Source organism: Oncorhynchus mykiss, chromosome 10, assembly GCF_013265735.2.
Source record: "Oncorhynchus mykiss isolate Arlee chromosome 10, USDA_OmykA_1.1, whole genome shotgun sequence".
Classification (NCBI taxonomy): domain Eukaryota; kingdom Metazoa; phylum Chordata; class Actinopteri; order Salmoniformes; family Salmonidae; genus Oncorhynchus; species Oncorhynchus mykiss.
This window is the reverse complement of record NC_048574.1, coordinates 20,872,593-20,893,709: the sequence shown is the minus strand read 5'-3', so window position 1 is coordinate 20,893,709 and position 21,117 is coordinate 20,872,593. Positions and strand designations below refer to the sequence as shown.

At 41.1% G+C, this 21,117-nt stretch overlaps 2 protein-coding genes across 5 annotated transcripts; both read right to left on the bottom strand.

Moving 5' to 3' along the window:
- Window positions 1-9,804: 9,804 nt before the first annotated feature.
- On the bottom strand, window positions 9,805-16,245 carry zgc:153990 (Myb_DNA-bind_5 domain-containing protein). Of its 3 annotated transcripts, none has more exons than XM_021617741.2 (5): window positions 15,836-16,245; window positions 14,783-14,997; window positions 13,971-14,504; window positions 13,798-13,851; window positions 9,805-10,875 (listed from the first exon to the last, which is right to left on the bottom strand). In XM_021617741.2, the coding sequence occupies exons 2-5, from the start codon at window positions 14,907-14,909 to the stop codon at window positions 10,433-10,435; spliced, it is 1,158 nt and encodes a 385-aa protein (XP_021473416.1). In that variant the 5' UTR covers window positions 14,910-14,997; window positions 15,836-16,245; the 3' UTR covers window positions 9,805-10,432. The 3 variants fall into 3 exon arrangements, with proteins under 3 accessions (XP_021473416.1, XP_021473417.1, XP_021473419.1); XM_021617742.2 differs by having other exon boundaries at window positions 15,296-16,168; XM_021617744.2 differs by having other exon boundaries at window positions 14,783-14,994; window positions 15,836-16,168.
- Window positions 16,246-16,672: 427 nt separating this feature from the next.
- LOC110533486 (calpain small subunit 1) lies at window positions 16,673-20,927 on the bottom strand. Of its 2 annotated transcripts, none has more exons than XM_021617745.2 (11): window positions 20,782-20,927; window positions 20,033-20,108; window positions 19,563-19,599; window positions 19,363-19,455; window positions 19,047-19,104; window positions 18,753-18,817; window positions 18,540-18,608; window positions 18,271-18,349; window positions 17,908-18,024; window positions 17,432-17,490; window positions 16,673-17,252 (listed from the first exon to the last, which is right to left on the bottom strand). In XM_021617745.2, exons 2-11 carry the CDS (start codon window positions 20,077-20,079, stop codon window positions 17,226-17,228), a joined length of 651 nt encoding a protein of 216 aa, XP_021473420.1. In that variant the 5' UTR covers window positions 20,080-20,108; window positions 20,782-20,927; the 3' UTR covers window positions 16,673-17,225. The 2 variants fall into 2 exon arrangements, with proteins under 2 accessions (XP_021473420.1, XP_021473421.1); XM_021617746.2 differs by lacking the exon at window positions 20,782-20,927 and adding an exon at window positions 20,196-20,279.
- Between the last annotated feature and the right edge of the window lie 190 nt (window positions 20,928-21,117).

The following is a 21,117-nucleotide window of genomic DNA, read 5'->3' as shown; positions in this document are numbered from 1 at the left end:
CGTGTTGGCAAAAAGTTGCATTTTTAGGGCTATAGCCTAGATGGCTCATATTATCAGGCTGGTGTGCCATTTTAGCAATGAGCATAATCCTGTAGCCTAATGGATGTAGTAGCATAGTGGCTAGGCTATAGATGGCTGAAGCATGGGGTTGCCCATCTTTATTTGTTTAGGCTACCCCAATGGGCTGATCATTAGCTAGATCAAACTCAAGTGTTCAGAATTTTGGCTTCGATACCAATACCAGCTTAGTGTAATGATACTCCATACCATATCAGTACCACTGTCGGAAAAAGGCCTTAGTAAAATATACAGCAGTGTTCCTGTATAAAACATGTGGTCAACTCTATTTGGAGAGCTAGGCCACTGGGTATGCAGCCTTTTGATCCAGCACTACTCAAACACATTGGAGTCCGCTTAACAAGGTTCTTTTGAGTTGTAGAATCTGGTGTGTTGGCGTAGGGCTGGAACAAAAGTCTGCACACCCAGTAGCTCTCCTGGAGGTATTATGCTGTAACATTAGCATACAACAAAAAAGTCTAAAAAAATTATTCCCTCATTCAATGAATAAAATGGCTATACTTCAAAGCAAGGTAGCTAAACAGGAGGGCTCGACTGACTTTATCCAGTCCAAAGTAAGACATTAAAATACACAAAACAAAAATAAAAACGCAATATGTAAAGTGTTGGTTTCATGAGCTGAAATAAAATGTCCCATAAATGTTCCATATGCACAAAAAGCTTATTTGTCAAATTCTGTGCACAAATTTGTTTACATCCCTGTTGGTGAGCATTTCTCATTTGCCAAGATAATCCATCCACCTAACAGGTGTGGCATATCAAGAAGCTGATTAAATAGCATGATCATTACACTGGTGCACACTGTGCTGGGTAAATTAAAATGTTGTCACGCAATGCCACAAAATTACTTCGGTAAGAGGATGGCAAAGTCACTGTCCGTCATTTTCTGTTTATCGACCCAGCTCTAGTTAGTGTTGTCGTCGATCAAAATGTATAGGCAGGGTTGGGTATGTTTCTTTCTAAATGTAATCCATTAGTTACCTGTCCAAAATTGTAATCAGTAATGTAACTTTTGGATTACCCAAACTCATTAACGTAATCGGATTACATTCCATTACTTTTAGATTACTTTCCCTTTAAGGGGCATTAGAAGAAGACAAAACTGTATGCTATCATTTGAATGACATCTATTTCCGGAATAAATCAATGGTAAAGTTTACATAGCTGGCCATACACTACCGTTCAAAAGTTTGGGGTCACTTAGAAATGTCCTTGTTTTTTAAATGAAAGCACTTTTTTTTTTTTTTGTGCATTTAAAATAACATCAAATTGATCAGAAATACAGTGTAGACATTGTTAATGTTGTAAATGACTATTGTAGCTGGAAACGGCAGATTTTTGGGGGGATTAAAAAAAAAAAGTAATATCTACCTAGGTGTACAGAGGCCCATTAACAGCAACCATCACTCCTGTGTTCCAATGGCACGTTGTGTTAGCTAATCCAAGTTTATCGTTTTAAAAAGCTAATTGATCATTAGAAAACCCTTTTGCAAAATTGTTAACACAGCTGAAAACTGTTTAACGAAGCAATAAAACTGGCATTTAGACTAGTTGAGTATCTGGAGCATCAGCATTTGTGGGTTTAATTACAGGCTCAAAATGGCCAGAAACGTAAGAACTTCGTTTCTGGCAAAATAGCTAGAAACTAAGTGACCCCAAACTTTTGAACAGTAGTGTTTATGGATGTAAAATTTTACTTCATGGGTTGGTTTTTATTTATTTAAACTTTTATTTAACTAGGCAAGTCAGTTAATAACAAATTCTTATTTACAATGACAGCCTACCAAAAGGCAAAAGACCTGCGGGGATGGGGGCTGGGATACTTTTTTTTTTTATAAAACACATCACAATAAGAGAGACCTAAGACAACAACACAGCATGGCAGCAACACAACATGACAGCAGTGCAAAACATGGTACAAACATTATTGTGCACAGACAACAGCAAAAAGGTAGAGACAACAATGCATCATGCAAAGCAGCCACAACTGTCAGTAAGAGTGTCAATGATTGAGTCTTTGAATGAAGAGATTGAGATAACTGTCCAGTTTGAGTGTTTGTTGCAGCTCATTCCAGTTGCTAGCTGCAGCGAACTGAAAAGACGAGCCACCCAGGGATGTGTGTGCTTTGGGGACCTTTAACAGAATGTGACTTGCAGAACGGGTGTTGTATGTGGAGGATGAGGGCTGCAGTTGATATCTCAGATAGGGGGGAGTGGGTCTTGCGACGGGTATACAGAGATGGCCAGTTTACAGAGGAGTATAGCGTGCAGTGATGTGTCCTATAAGGAGTATTGGTGGCAAATCTGGTGGCCAAAAATGGTAGTGAACATCTAGCTGCTCGAGAGCATACCTGCCAATCTATTAATTATGTCTCCGTAATCTAGCATGGGTAGGATGGTCATCTGAATCAGCTTTGATATGTGCTGAGAGAAGGACACTGTACCGTCTAGCCAAACTCCAATATACTTGTATGAGGTAACTACCTCAAGCTCTAAACCCTTAGAGGTAGTAATCACACCTGTGGGGAGAGTGAGTAATGTTTGGTCTGATGCTATGGTCTGATGCTCAGAATTCTATTCATTCCAATAAACGTTATACCTCTTGATCTTCAAGAATAGGACTTGGAAAGATGGAAGTATAGATTAGCCAAATTGTTTTACCTGAGCATGACCCCAAAACTAAGGACTTATTAGCCAGCCCTACACTGTTGTTTATGATTTTGGAGGACTGATTGGGCTCATTGATTCGAGTTGAAAAATAAATAATGCGCTCATGGAATGGCATGCTTTGAACACTACTGAAAAGTGCTATTTACATGTGAAAAATGAATGCCATATGCTGCATTTGCTATAGGCCTATTATTTACCTTTTTTGTTGGTGACACTTTGATAACTTGACAATATGCAGCTGTTTCAAGGGCACATTTACAGATGAAACAAAAAGGTTGCCCCGCCTCTGTTTTGGTAAAAAGCTGTGGGATGTAACCACTCTCAGATTAATAGACTAAGCTATGGATGCAAGGACTGACCATCCATGATATTAACATTATTGTTTTAACCATGTTATGAGGCTATACAGTGTTTGTTTACATTTACAATGTTTATAAACATTGAAGAAAAACACGCTTATATTTTGGGTTCTCATGGTGTGTGACTGACAGTTGAACTAAGCTCATGAGGCATTTAAGTTATATTCTTCAAGAATCAATGGAGATAAGTCCAATGGATGTAGCAACTACAGATTGCCCCTTTTTAATTCTATAAAAAGTGTGCAAGTTTGAGCATGTATCCATTAGGCCTATGGATAATTTTTTTAGCAGCATGAATTACATTGAGCAATATTAGCCCCACTTTTATTCCATAGTCTTGGATCCGCACTATGCAGCTGTTGCAAGAGCACCTTTTTCACTGGCTGTCCACTGGTTTCAAAAACAATGATTGATAGGCAGCTTAAACTTCTTGAATTCAACCATTGGTTTGAAATACACATTTAGATTTGTGAACAGCCATCCACAATCCGTAAAGAGCAAATAGCAAAATGAGAGAGTAGCAGTGTGATTCACATCAATGCGCAATGTAGAAATAAATCAATTATAAGTGATATCCGTATCGCCGTAGACTACAGGACTACTGTCATTTTTACCAAGCGTTTATTCAAATTGGATAATCTTTGGATGCTGACAGCAATAGCACAATTGGAAGACATAGGTTGGACTGTAGCCTAAAAAAGTATATTCCTGCTCTCCATCAAACACATGTGGTGTATCATCATAATGGTTCCTGATTTGTGGTCAGACTCGCTCAGGTGGAACAAACTAACATTTGCGCCTTTTTTCAATGCTGATTTGAATGTCATTGAGAACAGTGTCAAATCGTTTTTTTCCCCCGCAAACATCCTTTCTGAATTTAAAAGTAATCCAGTTTTTCAAAAGTATCTGTAATCTGATTACAAGATTTTTGCTGGTAACGGATTACAGTTACCGTTTTTTTTGTAATCCCTTAAATGTTTCAAAATACATGTAATCCTTCCCTCCCCAGCCCTGTATATACAGTGGGGCAAACAAATATTTAGTCAGCCACCAATTGTGCAAGTTCTCCCACTTAAAAAGATGAGAGGCCTGTAATTTTCATCATAGGTACACTTCAACTATGACCGACAAAATGATGGAAGAAAATCACATTGTAGGATTTTTTATGAATTTATTTGCAAATAATGGTGGAAAAATAAGTATTTGGTCAATAACAAAAGTTATCTCAATACTTTGTTATATACCCTTTGTTGGCAATGACAGAGGTCAAACGTTTTCTGTAAGTCTTCACAAGGTTTTCACACACTTGCTGGTATTTTGGCCCATTCCTCCATGCAGATCTCCTCCAGTGATGTTTTGGAGCTGGGCAACACAGACTTTCAACTCCCTCCAAATATTTTCTATGGGGTTGAGATCTGGAGACTGGCTAGGCCACTCCAGGACCTTGAAATGATTCTTACGAAGCCACTCCTTCGTTGCCCGGGCGGTGTGTTTGGGATCATTGTCATGCTGAAAGACCCAGCCACATTTCATCTTCAATACCCTTGCTGATGGAAGGAGGTTTTCACTCGAAATCTCACGATACATGGCCCCATTCATTCTTTCCTTTACACGGATCAGTCGTCCTGGTCCCTTTGCAGAAAAACAGCCCCAAAGCATGATGTTTCCACCCCCATGCTTCACAGTAGGTATGGTGTTCTTTGGATGCAACTCAGCATTCTTTGTCCTCCAAACACGACGAGTTGAGTTTTTACCAAAACGGCTTTGTTACTTTGGTCCCAGCTTTCTGCAGGTCATTCACTAGGTCCCCCCGTGTGGTTCTGGGATTTTTGCTCACCGTTCTTGTGATCATTTTGACCCCACGGGGTGAGATCTTGCGTGGAGCCCCAGATCGAGGGAGATTATCAGTGGTCTTGTATGTCTTCCATTTCCTAATAATTGCTCCCACAGTTGATTTCTTCAAACAAAGCTGCTTACTTATTGCAGATTCAGTCTTCCCAGCCTGGTGCAGGTCTACAATTTTGTTTCTGGTGTCCTTTGACAGCTCTTTGGTCTTGGCCATAGTGGAGTTTGGAGTGTGACTTTTTGAGGTTGTGGACAGGTGTCTTTTATACTGATAACAAGTTCAAACAGGTGCCATTAATACAGGTAACGAGTGGAGGACAGAGGAGCCTCTTAAAGAAGAAGTTACAGGTCTGTGAGAGCCAGAAATCTTGCTTGTTTGTAGGTGACCAAATACGTATTTTCCACCATAATTTGCTAATTAATTCAATAAAAATCCTACAATGTCATTTTCTGGATTTTTTTCCTCATTTTTTCTGTCATAGTTGAAGTGTACCTATGAAGAAAATTACAGGCCTCATCTTTTTAAGTGGGAGAACTTGCTCAATTGGTGGCTGACTAAATACTTTTTTGCCCCACTGTAGGCTACTTTGCGCTCTCCTCTCTCCCAGTGTTGCCAACTCCTCAGTAAGGAAAGTAGCTATTGGCTGTCCTAAAAGTCGCTAGAAGTTGTTAAATGACGCCATCACCTAATTTATTTGCATAAATGTCCACGTACATGTAATTGTGATGGACACTGTAGGAGAGAGGAATAGTGTCGTGGGAGAGACAAAAAGTGGGAAAAAAAAACCCTAAATATGTTTAGAACTACAAATGAACTTTCTTCTGTTGATTCTTCTTGTTTTTTTTATGTCACAATTCCAACCCTCCTCCTTTATCCAGGCTTGGGACTGGCAAAAGTGACCCAAAAGAGACACTCTGGCGGAGTTACTTAGTTTTTTATTTTATTTTTTTGTTTCATTTGGTTTTGAACCTTATGACCACTTAGGAGCCCACAACAAGTCACAGTAAAGCATTTTTAACCATAACATTTAAAAAAAAAAAAAAATTGGATACAATCTAAATGGACCAAAAAGAGACAATAGAAAAAACTGTCAATGGCAATGTGAGAAAATTATGGTAACTAGTCTGGCCCTAATTCAGGTTAATTGTTTTTTTTCTTCTCCAGACCCCCCCTCCACACACACACACAGGCTGTGCTGGCTCACAGAAAGAGTGGGTCATCGTAATTTTGGTCAAGGCTCTCTATGGCAGGTTCAGCAACTGAGGGAGCTGACTTAAATGAGTAAGCAGCAGATGTGCCAAAAAGCTGCAAAACATTATCAGGCAGCTGGTGCTCATAGCAAGCCTCACCAGACATCTTCAGTCCATATTTAATGTACAGGATGGAGTTAAGGGTATGCAAGGACATCCGATTTCTAAGTTTGCTTTTTACCACACTCATCTGGCTGAAGACTCTCGACTTCAGCATTTGAGTGTGGCAAGGACAACACAAACACAGCAGCCATGGCAAGTTCTTGAAATGGGTTGATATCAGCTGCATCCCTGAACTTCCAAATCTCACTCCAGAAGCCCAGTGCGTTTTTTTGTCTCATTCCATTTACTAAGATGGATGGAACGCCATTGCTGGACAATCTTGTCTATCTCTGCAGGGGAGTAGCCAAGGAGCTTGGCTATTTGTTCTATTTCTCCAGGGCTCTTATTGTGCTTTAGTTTCCTTCACATTGAAAACTGACATGTACTGCAATGCTTCGATGTTGTCCAGCAGTCTCACTCTCAACTCATTAGTGAGGGAGATGGTAAAGGCTACACATTACTTTCGGACATTGTTTTCATGCTCAGGCGCAAGGTGGAGCTCAGCTGCCTTTGACTCAAAAAGGTAACCATGGTACGGTTTGGGACTGAGGTATCCATCTATTGGCCCTTTGAGTACATCAACATTTGCCAGTGGATTCAGCACCCTGCTGCTCACAGACTTGATCAGGCTAACCAAGCTGTCAAGTAGCTTAAGAGGATCTACTTGCTCTCCCTCAAAAGCCTTGATGGCCAACTGTACCTCACCCAGCACTACTGTACCTCACCCAGCACTACTGTACCTCACCCAGCACTACTGTACCTCACCCAGCACTGACTTCAAAAAAGTCAGATCCAACATGTTTTGAGGATCACTGTACATGGAGTATAAAACCTCAGCCATGTAGCAGTGTTCACTGGACTTGGTGACTGCGAAATGCAGCCTCCCACTGGTCCAAAATGCATGAACCACCGGGTTCGATGGAGAGCCAACGTGTGGCACACACCTTGATTATCTGTAAAGGTTTCTCCCCAAAGTTGATGGTCTCATATATGGCCTTGTAGGCCCCCCTGTGCTTTGGAGACACTGAACCAGTTATAAGTCTCTCGTACCAAGTACTCAACACTACGGGGGATGGTGTCATTGGAAGCATGACTTACAGCAAGCTGCAGAGTGGCACACACAGCGAATAAGAACCAGATATTTGAGGCCATACTCCTCCTCCAGCACTTTATGGACCCCATTGTTAATCCCCGTCATAAGAGGCATTGTCAGTCCCTATCCACAGGAACTGTTATAAGGCTTTGCCTTTTTGAGAATTTTTTGAGTTGTCGTGTTTTTTTTACATAAATCAGAAATCAGCCTTACAATACAAGCAGAATGCCCGTGTATCATCTCCAATTAACGGCTTCAACCAGCCTTTGAATTCAGGGTTTGATTCACACTCCTTTCTGTATTTTTTAGTGTATAGTTTAGACTGAGACATGATGAGCTAGCCAGCTAGATGTTTAGCTTATGTCACAGAGAGGCACACACACACACATTGGACAAGGTGAGTAAGTGACTGAGGCTGTGTGAGTCAAATGCAGTGATTTAGTTTAGACCAAAGAACATTTGACATTTACATCCCACCCTGAATGTAAGCCAGGGCGGGATCAGCCAGCTGCGGCATCCCACATGTGCGATTCATTTGCAGTCTAGACGCGGAGGGGTGAATATCTCCTGCTCTGACTGCAGCTGGGAGGGACTGCTGCGCGAGGACTGGGCTGCCTGTGAGTGCTTTGGGGTGGGGCCCACGGCAGCACTCGCTGCTTGTTGAGAAGAGTAAGAACGATATGTGCTTTCACGTCAGTCTCCAAAAGTCTCCAATAACACCAGAAAAAGTCGCTAGATTTGTCTCCAGTCATTTTTTTTTCAATAATGTGTAGCAAGAGGGGTCTGAATACTTGCTAAATATTGCAACAAAGTCGCTAAGTTGGCAACACTGCTCTCTCCCTTGTTAACAGTCCGACTCGCACTCGCACATGACTTGTACACACAGAGGCGCACGTGGTTGGATTTTATGTACAGTAGAATGTCAACGATACAAACCTAAGAGTTAGACTGACCGGAGTTAAGGACTGACCGTTCAACCGAATGGGCAATAACAAACTAAAGGACTTTTGCCTTTTAAACATTGCCAACATGTGCTAAAGACCAGTGTCTGGCTTAAGGATAAAAAACAAATATGCAATCGAAATTGTCCATATGGATTTTAAGTGAATGGCAAATGTGCATAAAGATACTTTTGTATATATAGTTTGTGGACACCCCTTCTGCTATTTCAGCCACACCCTTTGCTGACAGGTGTATAAAATTGAACACACAGCCATGCAATCTCCATAGACAAACATTGTTAATAGAATGGCCTTACTGAAGAACTCAGTGACTTTCAACGTAGCACATTGGATAGCCACCTTTCCAACAAGTCAGTTTGTCAAATTTTCGCCCTGCTAGAGCTGCCCCGGTCAACTGTAAGTGCTGTTATTGTGAAGTGGAAATGTCTAGAAGCAACAACAGCTCAGCCGTGAAGTGGTATGCCACAAAAGCGCACAGAACGGGACCGCAGAGTGCTGAAGCACGTAGCTACGAGTTCTAAACTACCTCTGGAAGCAATGTCAGCACAAGAACTGAATGCAGTGCCAAATATAAAGTTTGGTAGAGGAGGAATAATGGTATGGGGCTGTTCATGGTTCGGGCAAGACCAGACCCCTTAGTTCCAGTGAAGGGAAATGTTAACACTACAGCATACAATGACATTCTAGACAATTCTGTGCTTCCAACTTTGTGGCACCAGTTTGGGGAAGGCCCTTTCCTGTTTTAGCATGATAATGCCCTGTGCACAAAGCGAGGTCCATACAGAAATGGTTTGTCGGGATCGGTGTGAAAGAATTTGACTGGCCGTCACAGAGCCCTGACCTCAACCCCATCGAACACTTTTGGGATTAATTGGAACGCCGACTGTGAGCCAGGCCTAATCTCCCAACAGTATTCCCTGACCTCACTAATGCTCGTGGCTGAATGGAAGCAAGTCCCCACAGCAATGTTCCAACATCTACTGGAAAGCCTTCCCAGAAGAGTGGAGACTTATAGCAGCAAAGGGGGACCAACTCCCTATTAATGCCCATGATTTTGGAATGATATGTTCAGGTGTCCACATCATTTTGGTCATGTAGTGTATGTCTCAATATGTCATGGTTTTACTACTATCCATCGAGTTTACAGCGTGCGACGTGCTTCAATGTGCCAATAAATGGGCACCATTTACTTTTTGGTTTTTCCAATTGCCTACGTCTTGAAGCCAAAATTGGCATCATGTATACTGTGCTAATGACTTCACAAAAAATGTGTAACATAGAGCAATGTACAATACAGAAATGTGGGTAAACAAGGCATTTGCCGGCACCTTTATGAACCTACGCTATTGGAAAGTTAGACATTTAAGGGTTCTGAATGACTTGCATTCCCAATGTGTTTGTATCTCCGAGGTCCTACTGTATAATAAGAGCAATTTAATGTCAGTTTACAGCAGTTATCAATCATATTTATTTACATGTTCTACAATATCTCCGTACAATAGTACATAAGGAGACTACATCAACATAGTAGACAAAAGGAGAATTCGTTTAAAACTGTCTCACATAAAAAAGGAACATACAGAAATCAGTCCATAATCTCAATAAGTATGCACACCTTTACAAATGACGGGGCCTTATCGCTCTAACATGTTTATCAGATAGAACCTGTTTTCAACATGATACAACAGGACACTTTAGGAAACATTACACATTATTACCGCACTCTAAAATTAGGCAAGTTTTAGAATCTCTCTGAGCCTTAAACTAGACTCCATTTTAATGATCTGAGAAATGGGGGAAGAAACAAATAGGCTCTTAATTTGTGCAAGAAAGCCCTAATTCTGCTTTGAGTTTCTGTATTTCCCTTGGCGGGATAACACACAGTTCATAATTTAAACATTTACGCAGACAGTAGGGTTACTCCTATAAAATACAGTAACTCGGAACACAACCCACTAAAAATGTCTGGAGTAAATGACTCAATGAAAGAAATGGAACAACCTTGTACCCAGTGTAAAGGAACACACCCGTCCAGCTCCACAGGAGGGGCAAATAGTGCAGCATTGTCTGGGCTATAGGGCCGGGCGTCCATTGAGCTTGTCATGCATGAGGGCCAGGGCCCCACTGGTGAAGTCTCGGAGTATGTGCATCGTCTCCCTCTGCAGCTGCAGCGACTCGCGCACAAACTCCTGCTGCGTCTCGGCCAGCTGCTGCACTGACTCGGACAGCAGTTCCAGGGAGCGTGACACCGTCTCTAGCGCGGTGTTGGTGGCGTGCTGCTCCTGAATGCTCAGCGAGGCACTCTGCAACATGCTCTCCCTGGCATTCCGAGGTGGCTGGCCTGCTGTAGGTGGTGGGGCGGAGAACGATGAGGGCGAGGGCTGGGTGCCTGTGGAGGGGTGTTGGCCGCCGCCGCTCCCCTGGTTGTCCTCTGTGATGCTGGACGTCTGTGAGGTAGAAGGGGGCAGCTCGTCCTGACGCTCGTCGTCTGTCTGCCCAAACTGGTTCTCAGTGTCTATGGAAAGGCAAGAGGTGACACTGAACTTGTGCGTGTGTTTGAGGTTACACATACCACATAGTGATGGGGGGAGGGGGGGGGGGGGGGGAATCGCTAGTTACACATCAGGATATACATTTTTACGATATCGTACTGACACTATCGCAATATTTTTGCTCTAGTTGGCTGTAACTGCACCAAAACTCCAGTATTTTGTATTCATAGCTTGTTCTCCATCTTTTAAAATAGGTTTTCAGAGCTTATTTCCATGACTGATGAAAGCAGTTTTCTCATGGCTTTTGTCCCTCTGCAGCAGACATATAATACAGTGCCTTCAGAAAATATTCATATCCCTCTACTTATTCCACCTGATTATAGCCTGAATTCAAAATGGATAAAATTGTTGTTTTTTTGTCATCCATCTATACACAATAACCCATGATAAAGCGAAAAAATATATATTTTTTTGCAAATGTATTAAATTAAATACAGAAATAACTCTTAAGTATTCACACCGAGTCAATACATGTTAAAATCACTTTTGGCAGTGATTACAGCTGAGTCTTTCTGAATAAGTAACAGAGCTTTGCACACCTGAATTGTACAATACAGTGCCTTGCGAAAGTATTCGGCCCCCTTGAACTTTGCGACCTTTTGCCACATTTCAGGCTTCAAACATAAAGATATAAAACTGTATTTTTTTATGAAGAATCAACAACAAGTGGGACACAATCATGAAGTGGAACGACACTTATTGGATATTTCAAACTTTTTTAACAAATCAAAAACTGAAAAATTGGGCGTGCAAAATTATTCAGCCCCTTTACTTTCAGTGCAGCAAACTCTCTCCAGAAGTTCAGTGAGGATCTCTGAATGATCCAATGTTGACCTAAATGACTAATGATGATAAATACAATCCACCTGTGTGTAATCAAGTCTCCGTATAAATGCACCTGCACTGTGATAGTCTCAGAGGTCCGTTAAAAGCGCAGAGAGCATCATGAAGAACAAGGAACACACCAGGCAGGTCCGAGATACTGTTGTGAAGAAGTTTAAAGCCGGATTTGGATACAAAAAGATTTCCCAAGCTTTAAACATCCCAAGGAGCACTGTGCAAGCGATAATATTGAAATGGAAGGAGTATCAGACCACTGCAAATCTACCAAGACCTGGCCGTCCCTCTAAACTTTCAGCTCATACAAGGAGAAGACTGATCAGAGATGCAGCCAAGATGCCCATGATCACTCTGGATGAACTGCAGAGATCTACAGCTGAGGTGGAAGACTCTGTCCATAGGACAACAATCAGTCGTATATTGCACAAATCTGGCCTTTATGGAAGAGTGGCAAGAAGAAAGCCATTTCTTAAAGATATCCATAAAAAGTGTTGTTTAAAGTTTGCCACAAGCCACCTTGGAGACACACCAAACATGTGGAAGAAGGTGCTCTGGTCAGATGAAACCAAAATTGAACTTTTTGGCAACAATGCAAAACGTTATGTTTGGCGTAAAAGCAACACAGCTGAACACACCATCCCCACTGTCAAACATGGTGGTGGCAGCATCATGGTTTGGGCCTGCTTTTCTTCAGCAGGCACAGGGAAGATGGTTAAAATTGATGGGAAGATGGATGGAGCCAAATACAGGACCATTCTGGAAGAAAACCTGATGGAGTCTGCAAAAGACCTGAGACTGGGACGGAGATTTGTCTTCCAACAAGACAATGATCCAAAACATAAAGCAAAATCTACAATGGAATGGTTCAAAAATAAACATATCCAGGTGTTAGAATGGCCAAGTCAAAGTCCAGACCTGAATCCAATCAAGAATCTGTGGAAAGAACTGAAAAATGCTGTTCACAAATGCTCTCCATCCAACCTCACTGAGCTCGAGCTGTTTTGCAAGGAGGAATGGGAAAAAAATTCCATCTCTCGATGTGCAAAACTGATAGAGATATACCCCAAGCGACTTACAGCTGTAATCGCAGCAAAAGGTGGCGCTACAAAGTATTAACTTAAGGGGGCTGAATAATTTTGCAAGCCCAATTTTTCAGTTTTTGATTTGTTAAAGTTTGAAAAATCCAATAAATGTCGTTCCACTTCATGATTGTGTCCCACTTGTTGTTGATTCTTAACAAAAAAATACAGTTTTATATCTTTATGTTTGAAGCCTGAAATGTGGCAAAAGGTCGCAAAGTTCAAGGGGGCCGAATACTTTCGCAAGGCACTGTATTTGCAAATTATTTTTTAAATGATTCAAGCTCTGTCAAGGTGGATGTTGATCCTTGCTACAAAGCCATTTAAGTATTGCCATAGATTTAAGCCGATTTAAGTAAACTGTAACTAGGCCACTCAGGAAGATTCAATGTCGTCTTGGTAAGCAACTCCAGTGTATATTTGGCCTTGTGTTTTAGGTTGTCCTGTTGAAAGGTGAATTTGTCTCCCAGTGTCTGTTGGGAAGCAGACAAACAGGTTTTCCTCTAGGATTTTGCCTGTGCTTAGCTCTATTCCCTTTTTTTTGTGTTATCCAAAATTATATATATTTTTTTTTAAATCCCTAGACCTTGCCAATGTCAAGCATACCCATAATATGATGCAGCCACCACCATGCTTTAAAATATGAAGTGGTACTCAGTGATGTGTTGTCTCAATTTAATCCAATTAAAATGCAGGCTGTAAATACAATGTGGAAAAAGTCAAGGGGGTCTGAATACTTTCTGAAGGCACTGTATGGTGAGCAGTATGTTTGGAACATCGAATCGCAATACATATCGTATCAGCACCTAAGTATCGTGATATCGTATCGTGAGGTCCCTGGCAATTCCCAGCCGTATACCACACATCCAGCAGTATTTCACAAGCGTATTTCTAGTACTGCAATACCAGACAAATCAGACCCTATAGACAAATAAACCAAGTTGAATGTTGGGTCAATGCAGTTACCTTCACCAGTGGGTATCTCGTACTGCATTTCATAAGAGGGATGTGAAGAATCTCCTGCAACAGAAAATCTAATATGTGAATATGCACCCTCGATAAACCCTCACCTTGAAAGTTGTGTGTGGTGTATAAATTGAACAACTCAGACCCTTCCAGTTTCAAATTAGATAACTCACTGGACGAGCCACTGTAGGTTGGCATAGAATGGTCATCTTTGGGTTGAACCGGGGGTATAGGTGTGTGGCCAGGGCCTGGCATGGGCATCCCCATGGAAAAGGACATGGGCATTGCCGAGGAAAGCGTGGAGGGTGGTGGCATCGAGACGTCTATTCCTTCATTGGGGTAACTGTGTATCCCCGCCATGTCCTCTTCCTCGTCCTCCTCCTCTGGTCCTTCATCATCATCTCCCTCCTTGAAAGCCCCATAATGGAGACCTGGCACCCGGCTTCGCTTTCCATCCAGCTCCAAAATCTGATGCACAATGTTCTCTGTGGGGCTGAGGTCGCGGGACAGCCGCGAGTTGATCCCCTTGAAGTTGGCCCCCGACCGCATGGCGGCCACCTTACGCTTGGTGTCGCACTTGAGGTCGGACCACTTCTTGATGATCTCGATGACCTCACGCTGGCTCTCCCCGATCTCATTCACACTGGCTGTGATCTCCGCCCACACGCGCTTCTTCACATCCGTTGGTACACCGCGGTTAAACTTCCCTGTAAGAGTCAGAGGGACAATTAATAAGAAAAGGGTCAGATGCTGGTTTTTGTTTGGCCATACATACTGGTGTCTAAGAGGAGCCGGTACTTGAGCATAAGACAAGAGTTACTGTGCATCTGCAAAATTAAAGCATGACCACGTGTCTATATTCTGAAAATAAACACAGGCATGAGCCTGGGATGACAACCAAATTGGGATAAAGTTTTAAACAAAAAATGTTTTTTTTTTTATCATCACATCAACATGTAGTGCTGCAGGGTACAGAGGTACATACCGACAACGATGTGCCGATTCTTCTTCACTTCATCTAGGAGGATGTGGACCTCACTGAAGGTAAAGCGAGCTTTTCTCTTTTTGAACCGTGTGACACTGTCCTCATTGAAGAAGTGCGAGGCAGACATCTTCCACAATACCTCTTATCTCGCTGGTCTGCTTCTTTCTCGCTGGTCTCTGCCTTCAGTCCTCCTAGTAGGGATACTACTAGCTCTTCTGGAGCCAAAAATGTAACTCATAATAATACATCACTGGACCTCTATCAAATACCCAACAGCGTACAACTAAAAGGAAACATTTGATACTGAATACAAATATCAGATTACAAAATAACAATTTGAGTAATTGTTGATTGATAATATAATAAGGTGGATAAGAAAATCAGCAAGTGCATCTAAATTCAGCTACAGTAAAGTGTGCCCGCAAATGAGCGTCTGTACTCATTAGCTAGTTAATTGAATTCAATTTGGTTCCCCCAATCACAACATTGCATGACAGAATCATGAATACAAACCTTGCACCCTATAAATTACTTGCACAGCTGTCAAAGTCTAGCGCAATCCCTTTGTTGACCAGTCATCAGCCTGTCTTGCCAAGAAGACAGACGCAACCCGAGTATCATCATCGTCAGACAGCAGTCAGTGCTCTCTTGATTTAGCTCGGTTTACGGGCTAGACTGCTAGCTAGCTACATTAGTTCACGTTAACTTACCCATACCCAAAAAATGTACTTGTTAGTTAACTAGCTAACTAGGATGTTATCTATGCGATAGCGGCGAAACCGGTTAGTAACTGCGATATGGTAACATATTTGTACTTTTTTAAACACAATGCCTTAACATCGAAAATGCCGTTACTGCTCATTGTTCATTTTGGGCGTTTTTTTCGTGAACAAGTAAGCTAGCTAGCTAATGTTAGCTAGTCACGTCTTAACAAGATTGTAGCTAGCAAACGTTTGCGCACGCAATGTCGCCTCTTCATTCATTTTACGAGACTGAAAAATAACACCAAAATAGGCTAGATATTTGTAATATTGCTTTGCATTACAGTTTTACCTTTGAGGGAAAGAAAGGTTGTGATTTCTGCGATTAGTCCGAAAACTTCGTAGTTAGCTAGCCACAGTCCGATGTCTCGCGCTAGTTTGTACGCAAGCTCAGTACGTGTTTTTTCTGGAATGAGAAGTCCTGCGACTGACCACAATGCGTGAGCTATGGCGCTGTTGAAATCATACGTTGAAAGGACAAGCACGGAATCACTTAATTAACTTTCCCAAGCACCTAAAAAAAAAAAAAAACGTAATATAGAAGTAGCTAATAAGCTTTTCATCATAATGAAGAAACAGTGGTCAAGTTAACCACGACGGGTGATACATGTATTAATCCAGCCATCAGGTAAACACATCAACCATTATTCCCAGAGCATGGGTGAAACAAACTGATGAAATGTTAGCCATCCAGGACATCTAACATTATTCAAACGAAAGCCCGCAGCATCATCAAGGACCCCACACACCCCAGCCATGAGCTGTTCACTCCCTTACTGACGGGCATATGGTATCGGAGCATGAAGTCCGATATAGACTGCCGAACTGGGCTGAACACCTGCACTTCAGCACGCACATACATTCACGCTACCAAATATGTTATTGCTAAATACCGCACAATTTTTTAACACTTGTAAATATTGAACTCTAAATTGTGCCTTCCTGTATTATGCTAAAATTCTTATTCTATTGAGCTATTTACTTTATGTTCGTATTATTTTTTTTATTGTTGAAGGAACCTGTAAGTAAGCATTTCATTGGACAGGGTATACCATGTTTATCCTGTACATATGACTGATACAACTTTGTAAATGAGTACGCTTGAGGTGTTGAAATAACACAAGCACTACATTGTTAGGATTACTTTAATTCCATACAAAATTACACTGGTCATTTCAAAGACTAACAGTTCAGTGACTTATGGCAACAGTTACCAAATCCTTAAATGGCATCTGTTGGTTTCATGCAGCAATGGCAAAAACTAACATTGTGCTGGCATTATGTGTAGCGACACCATGTATGTGTCACAGTTATAGACTATTTCAGAACTGGCTTAAAAATGATTGGTAAATTATTACCTTTTGAGAGCTAAGAACCTCTACAAAGGCGAATGCTGTCTTTTCTTCAATTCAAAAGGAAAACAAGCAGATACTCTTGGTTGAATGCAAGACCAGCATCGAGTGGCCCAGAGGTTCTCAGTGTCAGCCCATAGAACCACTGTGTGTGCAGGTTTTAGTTCCCATGTTAGTCTACAACTCCCCTTTTGTTGTATGAAAAAGCTGTATTCACATTGTGTAGGTTGCAAATAATGTATGGAAACCTGCATACACTGGGGGACTGGCACAGCATCAAGTAGATAGAAATGGAGGGGTTTTGTAAACACCTGTAGGCATGTCCTAAGCTCAGGAATACATGGTCAACTGGAGCCACTGCAAAGAAACAAATTAAAACAATTGTTTGACATCAACCCTGTACAATGGTGGGTTTTGACCTCTTGTGTGATAGGAACACATTGTACAGTGATGCCAAAAACCAAAGTAGCTTTGCTAGGCTAATTACATTCAGAATACCATCTCATTGGTACAGCTTGTAAGTGTGACATGCTTACCTCTTGAACGTTGACCTTGATGGTTCCATTGTTATCCTTGTCTAAGGTGTTGAAGGCACCTGAAATCAGGAAAATACAACAGATGGTACTCCTTTGAAAATAATGGGGTACATAATCATTGGAATATTTTATTGGCAAAGCTGTTCTCTCTATTCAAAAGGCAGCTCTAATTAAGGCCTTGAGGTCAACAAGGCTCTATCAAGAGCAGTGTGCAGGTTTCTTATCTTATCAACTGTTACCATGCACCTGCAAAAAAAGATAGCTCAGATGTGCAACTGACTTTTGAATAGAGAAAACTGCCAATGAAATATTCCAATGATTATGTACCCCATTATTTTCAAACGGAGTACCATTAGTTGTGCTGACACATGTACCAAAAGGTTAATGCATATGGTTTCTATATTTAAACCCTATACAGAGCTAAAAGAACCCCTACCATGACGACGATATGGAAAAGAGCAGGGAATCAGACTTACGACACATAGCATCCAGTCTCACAAGACAGCCAATGTAGTTGTCAAAGTCCAGGTCCCCATTCTCTTCGCTGTACCTGCGGATGATCATCTGGAACAACTGGTCGTTGAGGCGGAAGCCTGGGTCCAAACCATAGACATACATATTTAGGTTTTATGAATATCCTTGGTCAAAACTGAAATGCTGATATCTAAACATTTAACTATGAAGCTGGAAACAGAGGATTACAATCTCAAACACCAATTAAAAAGTTGACATTCAAAATGTATTCATATCACAGTGCAATGTTTTAAGAACATATGAGCTGTAACAAGTGTCTGCCAAACAGTGATATAAATCTTTCTGTGCTGTATGATTTCTCTAACCTGCAACCCTGAAAGCGTTGGGAAGCTCATCTACACCAATAACCCCAGAGCCATCAGTGTCATAAGTCTTATACACACCCTGAAAACAAAACAAAAACCTTTGTTTTGAAATACATTTATGTAGTATAATACTTCTTTGATTCAATTTCCATGGTTACACATTATCATACTTTCTAATAGTGCTAATACTCTCAAACTACTTCATTATTCAAATCAAGAAATAATGAGACAAATAGTTTTTACCAAGCTGGTGGAAATTAAATACTCACCTGCCATTTCTTGATATTGTTCCAAAGGTGTTTGAACTCATGAAATCCAAGCTTTCCAGTGCTGTCACTCTGCAACAGAGTTAAGGTTAACAAAAACCTGACGCTTACAGTGCTTTCGGAAAGTATTCATACACCTTCACTTTTTCCACATTTTGTTAAGTCACAGCCTGGACCCTGACCTCCACCACAAACAGGTCATGACAGGAAGGATACATCCATGACTGCCACCATGCTCCTGCAGGACTCTATGCTAAACCCGTCTGTCTTCAAGTCACCATCTGAAATTAAAAAGCAGCCAGATCACTCAGCGTATCATCCCCTTACTCATTCACAAATACATATCAGCCTCACTGAGAAATTCATCAAGAATATTACATCTCAAACATGGCTTTCTAGGATAGAAAAGGATTGTCAATAAACAGGCATACGTAGAGACTTGCTTAAAGCACGCAAGCGTGTACATCCAGGCAGAGCCACACAAATAGACAGAATAGAACCATGACTTACGTTTGGAAATAATTCTATTCAGGATGTTCATCAGTTCGATGGGACTCACCTCCATGTCCTGAAGGAAAAGTTAATTTGAATTATTCCCAACATTGAAGCATAGCATGCATAGTGCATCTATTCACAGTATTCAGTAGTGAATTTGAGCCATTAAATGAAGATCATCCTGCACCAAAGGCATTTCAGCAGTCACAGTGCCTTTTTAATGGCAAGGTGTATGGTTGCCACAAGGTGTTTACTTTTACAGAGGTACTATGAAGTTAAACCAAAATAGGAATATGGTGAGGGAGTAGTAGCAAGGAAATATCGTACTCACATCTCCAGCCAACTGCTGGAAGACTTTGCGAAACTGTCTTTCCTCGTCACTCTCACTCTGCTCTGCATACGCAAGTGGCCTTCGTGGTGCAGGCTGCAGGATAACAACGTTAGGAAATTAGGAATTTTTTGTTCAGGTTACTATTATCCATAACAACTGTGTATTCTGGTGATAAATTATGAAATAGCAATGCCACTCACTGGGTCAGAGGGCACAAAAGCAGCTGGATCAATATTGCTGAAGGGGACACAGGGGAGATGAATAGGTTAGTCACTGGGTAGCATTCCTAAGAGTGATAGCTATGCAGAGATATAGAGGCATTGATTGACTTGGTCAGTGGTAATAGCTGCAGTGACTACTAGCTGAAGAATCATGCTCCTGTCCAACTTAGCTTAAACAATTAACACCTTGTATTCTCTCTTGATTCCAAACTGATTAAAACAGCACAGTGAGAATATATTATCCATACCTGAAAGTCTATGCAATGATAGAACCAATTTAAGCAGTGCCAAAGTCCTAAGATTAGACAACTTTCATTCCACTTGCACCCACACAACCTAAAAAGCCTCAACCCCCTTCCCATTCGGCAAAGCCCAGAAAACACTACTAACTACATTATGTATTGCAAATGATTTAGAAGAGGTCCTTAGTACTATAGCCAGATCCTTACCTTACAACATCAAGAATGCCACCAATGAGTCTTTTGGCCAGAAACATATTTAATCAATTTAATTGAATTTGTCAACCTGTAGAAGGGAAAAACAGATTAAAAACGTATTCGTTTCTAAAGTAGTTTGAAATAGCCCTAATGATTCATTAATAGTCATAAATACCCATAATCGAAAGCATATGGCAATCTCAAGAATAACGGAAACCTAACAGTGTAGGCTAATGACTCAGTGTTGACACATGAGGACACACCCACTGCAAATATTTCACCCAATGACGCCTTGCCAATAAAATGCCCTCCAGACAATTTTTACGTTTCCAAATTGGCTGGTCTGCTTTAAAAAAGTAAAATAATTCTAAATTAGATACCCCAGCGAATGATACTTTAAAAAAAAATGTTAAACCAACGAGAGCTGGTTAGATGGCTAATTGGCCGACCATTATAATGTAGCCAGCTAAATTAACGTTAGCTTACAAAGTATGACAGCTAATGTAGGTCGGACAAATGCCTGGTAGCCACACAACATCAATGCTATGAATATATTTTGTAGGATGGATGTCGGTTTAAAGAAATGTATGTCCTTTTTTGCAAGCCTACAAACCAGCTAGCTTGCCTGGACAGGAAGCAGCTAAGGTTAACTAGCAGTGCGCTAATCTACTGTTAGTAGGCAAAATTTATATTAGCAAACGAGGCTACACTAACACTATAATAACACCGAAGTAATCAACATGTTAGGGGTATTTACTTACCAAGACTTGGTGCCAGTGAGTGAACTTGTAAATAGAAAGAAGGATGTTACCCAAATTAACCAAGTTAGTAAACGCCCACTGACGCTGTCAATCAAACTCGCTACACGTGTCCCCCCGACCCTGAGTGGATAATGAAAAGAAAAGGGATGTCTTTACCGCCAAGCATAATTTGACCACATTAAGAAAATCTTTGCCACAAGCCTGATAAAACCACAAATTAAATACAATAATCTCTAACATATGTATATGGTTATCTGTACAAAAATATGAAAAACAAAAAATTATGAAGAAAAATTTAACATTTCTCTTGAAACATGTCAAATACTTATCTGCACA